The 6,000-nt window shown below is 48.0% G+C and overlaps 1 protein-coding gene across 1 annotated transcript in view; it reads left to right on the top strand.

The window, feature by feature from the left end:
* Positions 1 to 5,641, top strand: part of mycbp2 (MYC binding protein 2) — a gene marked incomplete at its 5' end in the record, with an annotated part of 100,424 nt that extends 94,783 nt beyond the window's left edge. Inside the window, 10 exons of the mRNA XM_084461239.1 lie at positions 7 to 108; positions 279 to 407; positions 654 to 786; positions 1,009 to 1,112; positions 1,504 to 1,692; positions 2,439 to 2,546; positions 3,166 to 3,375; positions 3,565 to 3,672; positions 3,931 to 4,096; positions 5,125 to 5,641. Coding sequence (XP_084317365.1) covers positions 7 to 108; positions 279 to 407; positions 654 to 786; positions 1,009 to 1,112; positions 1,504 to 1,692; positions 2,439 to 2,546; positions 3,166 to 3,375; positions 3,565 to 3,672; positions 3,931 to 4,096; positions 5,125 to 5,240 — 1,365 coding nt within the window. The 3' untranslated portion in view covers positions 5,241 to 5,641. The remainder of the gene's footprint in view (positions 1 to 6; positions 109 to 278; positions 408 to 653; positions 787 to 1,008; positions 1,113 to 1,503; positions 1,693 to 2,438; positions 2,547 to 3,165; positions 3,376 to 3,564; positions 3,673 to 3,930; positions 4,097 to 5,124) is intronic.
* Between the last annotated feature and the right edge of the window lie 359 nt (positions 5,642 to 6,000).

Genomic DNA, 6,000 nt, shown 5'->3' with positions numbered 1-6,000 from the left:
CCTCAGCTGTGGCTGGCGCTGGCCTCTCTGTGTGTGCTGGACCAGGACCACGTAGACAGACTGTCCTCTGGACGCTGGATGGGGAAAGACGGACAGCAGAAACAGATGGTACATTTTTGTTTTCATGTTTTTATTCAATTGAAATTTCATGCGGGAGCAGGGCCTCATTCTCCGGCGTCAGTTGAAACTAAACAAACCCGAATCAAACGCTCTGTCTCCCGTGGCTTTCCTTCCTGAGCCCTAACCGCTTCTGTGGTCCACTTCCTGTCCGTCCTCAGCCCATGTGCGATAACCACGACGACGGCGAGACGGCGGCCATCATCCTGTGTAACATGTGCGGCAACTTGTGTACCGACTGCGACCGCTTCCTCCACCTGCACCGACGCACGCGCTCGCACCAGAGACAAGTGAGCCACCGCCACACCCGCCGGGCGCGGTCATGAAGACCGGCGTCTGGGGCTCTCAAGTTCCCTCCTCCTTTCTTTTGAGACATCCCTGCTGTGATATGACTGGATATGGTTACAGCTTTGTAGATGAGCGCATCAGCTTTCACTTCAGTCATGTTAGATAAGAGTATTATTATCTAATTTTCCCCATGGTGGGTTTGACTTGTATGAGGTGATGCTCACTGCTGCTCCCCTGACATCCCCTAGGTGTTCAAAGAGGAGGAGGAGGCCATCAAGGTGGACCTGCACGAGGGCTGTGGCAGGACCAAACTCTTCTGGCTCATGGCCCTGGCGGATTCCAAGACCATGAAGGCCATGGTGGAGTTCAGAGAGCACACAGGTAAACATCACTTCCTGTTTAGACGGGCTAACCTGGCTAGCGAGCATATCTACGTCCCAACCATCATAAGCAAGTGATAGCTGTATAAGTGTCGGAATCAGGTTGTAATACTTCATGTTGTTGTAAAGGAGGTTGAATGGAAGGCCTTATGGCTCTATTTGAAAGAGGTCTTATGGTCGATATTGTTTACTGCCTAGCTAACACCTCATCTCTGTGTTGTAGGTAAACCAGCCTCCAGCAGTTCAGATGCCTGCAGGTTCTGTGGGACAAGGAACGGAACAGAACTCTCCGCCGTGGGCAGTGTCTGTTCAGACCCAGACTGCCAGGTACACAAGCATCCATCACCATCCACTCTCTCCCATTCACTCTCAACCATCCACCCTCTCCCATTCACTCTCAACCATTCACTCTCAACCATTCACTCTCTCCCATTCACTCTCAACCATCCACTCTCCCATTCACTCTCTCCCATTCACTCTCAACCATTCACTCTCTCCCATTCACTCTCAACCATCCACTCTCTCCCATACACACTCAATCATCCACTCTTTCCCATTCACTCTCAACCATTCACTCTCAACCAACCACTCTCTCCCATTCACCCTCTCCCATTTACTCTCAACCATCCACTCTCTCCCATCCACTCTCTCCCATTCACTCTCAACCATTCACTCTCTCCTATTCACCGGTGTGGTTGTGTGTGTGTGTGTGTCCCAGGAATATGCCAAGCTGGCGTGCAGTAAGACCCACCCGTGCGGCCACCCCTGCGGCGGGGTGAAGAACGAGGAGGCGTGTCTGCCCTGTTTACACGGCTGTGATAAAAGCACGGGCTGTCTCAAACAGGACGCAGATGACATGTGTATGATCTGCTTCACCGAGGCGCTCTCTGCTGCCCCTGCTGTTCAGGTAAGTTAAGTAGCCTTGAGAACCTAGTGGCCCATAGGGCAGGAGCCTATCTCCTGATTCCTTAGCGTGAGGCAGCTTGATGTATAAGTACCCCCCCCCCCGGACATGACTCTAGTATGTTGCAGGGACTCACCCCCAATCCAAACCTTGATGCAGTGTGCCAAGCAGGGAGGCATTGGGTATTATTTTTTATAGTCTTTGGTATGACTCAGGCAGGCATCAAACCCCGTACTTCCCATTCTCAGGGCGGACACTCAAACCATAAGGCCACTGAGCTGGTGTCCCGGTAGTGTCCTTGATTGGCTAATTGGCTGGCTATTTGATTGGTTGATTGATTGATATATTTAATATTTTCTAGGCATATTTGCTTTATTCAGACAGCTGAAACAATAGAGACAGAAACTGAGGTGGAGACAGATTGAGAAGCATGGAAATCAACCCCTGGCCTCTTGGGGCTTGTATAATGGCCAGCAAACCATCTTTGTTGGTTGTTTTTGTTTTCAGTATTTCGTAACAAACAAAATGTCTGTTTGATGTTTGTGTGTCTGTATGTAACTTAAATGTATGCCTTTAGGCTGCCCTCTTGGCTAGGTCTCTCTTGGAAAATAGATTTGAAATCTCAATGAGCTACTACCTGGTTAAATATAGGTTTAATAATAAAAGTACAGTAAATAGTGTAGGACAGATTAAGAACTAGATTTCTAAATAAAGGTTCTGTTTTTGGTTCTGCTTGGTTCTCTTCTCAGCTGGACTGCAGTCACGTGTTCCACCTCCAGTGTACCCGCCGTGTTCTGGAGAACCGCTGGCTCGGGCCGAGGATCACGTTTGGGTTCATGTCGTGTCCCATCTGCAAGGTAACCTACTGCAAGAGACCCGAGGAGGTATGACTCTGGGGCACATGGTCTGGAAACTGGACCCACCGCACCTCGGAGAGGGATTAGCTGTGTGCTTAAAAAAAACAACTCTCTCTCCATACAGCGAGACCTGTCCTGTGCGCGTCTACGCGTTTCGCAACCCAGTTTAGCGATAACACCATTGAGTTTAGGGTTAAGGAAGACCCTAACCCCTAACCATAACAATAACCCTAACCCTAACCTTAAACCTAACCCTACACCTGACCCTCACCCTAACCTTAAACCTAAACTCTATGGTGTTCTTGCTAAACTGGGCTGCGAAAAGTAATCTTGTGTCCTGTGCACGCTGTAACTCTCAGATTCAGATTTCATTTGTCTTCTCTCATCACGCAGGTCATTTTTAAACTAATTTGTGAACAAGCCAACCTACCTAAAACGTGATACCCTCTTACTTTATTTTACTAACTTTCTTACTTCCTTGTTGTCATGCCTAGTGGCACACAAGGCAGAGTCAAGTCCTCTAGTTCCCTGCACATTTGGCTGTATCCCTATTGCTAGGCTGAAAGAAGCCTACTGATGTTATTGATGTCTTATTATGCGTTTCCTTCTGCCTCCTCAGAACAAGATCAACCACTCTGTGATCAAGGACCTGCTGGACCCCATCAAGGAGCTGTTTGAGGATGTGAGGAGGAAGGCTCTGATGAGGCTGGAGTACGAGGGGCTCCACAAAAGTGAGGCCATCACCACCCCTGGAGCGCGCTTCCACAACGACCCCGCAGGCTTCGCCATGAACAGATACGCCTACTACGTCTGCTACAAGTGCAAGAAGGTAGGCAGGAATACTCAGACCTGTATTTGTCATGGGGTTACTGCACGAGAGCTAACATTCTGGCCAATTCTGACATTTTAGCGTTTCCAGTGAAGTTTTTTCTGAAAGATATTTTTTTAAGGGTGCAGTACAGTACACATTATTCATACTGGATGTAAAACCAAAGATTGACACGTTCTCCGTTCCCAGGCGTACTTTGGTGGCGAGGCGCGCTGCGACGCTGAGGCTGGCCAGGGAGATGACTACGACCCCAGCGAGCTCATCTGTGGAGCATGCTCAGACGTGTCCAGGGCTCAGGTGGGTGGCGGAAGCCGGCAGCCCAGGGGATCATCTTCATAATACACAGAGATAGGCCCGCGCACGCCATTGTGCACGCTTGTACCGAAATATCCACACTTGTTTACTGTGTAGTTAGCCTAATGTAGCTAATCAGGTGGACTTTTCAGAATTTGGCTTTTTAATTTATTTATTTTTTAAACTATATTTTGAACACACACACACACACTTACAAACACACACACTCACACATCCTCATAACGCGTGTCATGTCTCCAGATGTGCTCCAAGCACGGGACAGACTTCCTGGAGTATAAGTGTCGGTACTGCTGCTCGGTGGCTGTGTTCTTCTGCTTCGGCACCACCCACTTCTGCAACGCCTGCCACGACGACTTCCAGAGGATGACCAGTGTGCCCAAGGAGGAGCTGCCTCACTGTCCCGCAGGTACACACACCCCTAGTCTCTCTCCAGACTCAAATATTATGTTGAATCGCTGCGCTCCACATACTACATAATAGAGTCTGTGCCACTTCACCACCCAAGCTGGTATTCTGAGTGCTTATCGACGGTTAAAAATTGAAAGAGTGACAGTTTGTAGCAGCAAATGAGAGATGCTAGCCCAGGTTAGATGGGCAGGGCATATCTATGGGTGGGAGCGCCTGATCGCGAAAGTCGTTACTGATTGGTGTCGCAGGGATTCCTGCGAAACCAATAAACTACCAGGATTTGAGCACCAGATTTTGTGTCCCAGACCCAGAGAGATCTGCAGCATGCAGTAACCTTGTAAGCGTAGCTTACATAGTGTATAAGCGAAATAACTCTCATGGGTCTGGCTTTGAGACTAACAAACACCACAGCTCACTGTCCCGCAGGTTCACAAACATCACCGCTCACTGGTTCACAAATCAAATCAAATCAAACTTTATTTGTATAGCGCATTTCATACACAGAGTCAACACAATGCGCTTAACAAACCCCTCACCTAATTGTCCTGCAGATACACAAACTCTAAAGCACATCACCTCACTATCCTGCAGGTACACAACACAACCAGTAGAACATAGCATAGCAAAGCACCTCACCTTGCTGTCTGTCTGGCTAGGTGGAAAATGCTGTTTTTGAATTATAACACACACAAACTCTTGTCTTTCTCTCTCTCTCTCTCTCTCTCTCACACACACACACACACCTACAGTATACACACTCACACACACACACACACCTACCTACAGTATACACACACACACACACCTACAGTATACACACACACACACACACACACACACACAATCATAAACACACATACAGAGACATACATACAGTACAGTACACCACATTCACTGACAAACACACCAAGGGATATAGAGGGACACCTTGGGGCTCTGTCTGTCTGAAACTCTATGCTTCTGTCTCGTAATGCGGAGTCAGAACAGCGCCAGCCTCAGTCCTCATTGTCTTCCTCCCTCCCCCAGGTCCCAAAGGCAAGCAGTTGGAGGGCACAGAGTGCCCCTTACACGTGGTCCATCCACCCACTGGGGAGGAGTTTGCCCTGGGCTGCGGAGTGTGCAGGAACGCCCATACCTTCTAAACCACCAGAGACCCGCACCGAACACCTGTCGTTCCTCTACTGTGACTGCGACTGCTGCTGACCGCCGAAGCTCAGCCTCCAGCCGCCTCGGCTCTCGCTGTGTCGTCAGGCCGCCCTGCACTCTGGGCCAGGCCTCTGTCATAGCCACGCCCCCGAGCTCCGCCCTGCTATCCTGAGGAGGCCATGTCTGCTAACAACATACTAAAGAGCCCAAGGCTCTAGTGGATTTAAAGGAAACTCTTCCTTGGTGAAAAAAGAAAAATAATTACAAAAAAAAAAACTTGTGACGTGTTTGCATGCGGCCCTCGGCTTCCATAGACATTGCACACCTCCTGATCACTGAAGTCTAACAATGTATTGAAGATTTAAAAAATATTGAATATGAAATAAATTTGCTTAAAGGCAACTGTGGATGAACTTGGATATAATAGAAAAAAAATGAGACAGGCCGTATTTCCAGCTTCCTAACTATGAATTCAAAATATTGTTGTATGTAAACTGACTTTTTTCGTAATCCTGTACAGTATTCTCCACTGTTGAGTGCATCATAGGTTGACGGACAAATAAAAGAGAGAAGACTGTTAAGAATGTTATGTTGGGAGGAAAATAGTGTACGATTTATCTAATCTTGTATATAATGATAGTATCCAAAATAGCTGTATTCCGAAGTTGCTACTCTACACTTCAGTTTCGTTTGATATTCTGGGTTATGTTTTGAGCCAGAACTTTTAATGAAGTGCAATACTGGGTGTGCCTCCTA

Source organism: Borostomias antarcticus (assembly GCF_949987555.1).
Source record: "Borostomias antarcticus genome assembly, chromosome: 2".
In the NCBI taxonomy this organism is placed as follows: domain Eukaryota; kingdom Metazoa; phylum Chordata; class Actinopteri; order Stomiiformes; family Stomiidae; genus Borostomias; species Borostomias antarcticus.
This window is presented reverse-complemented; position numbering and strand designations above follow the sequence as displayed.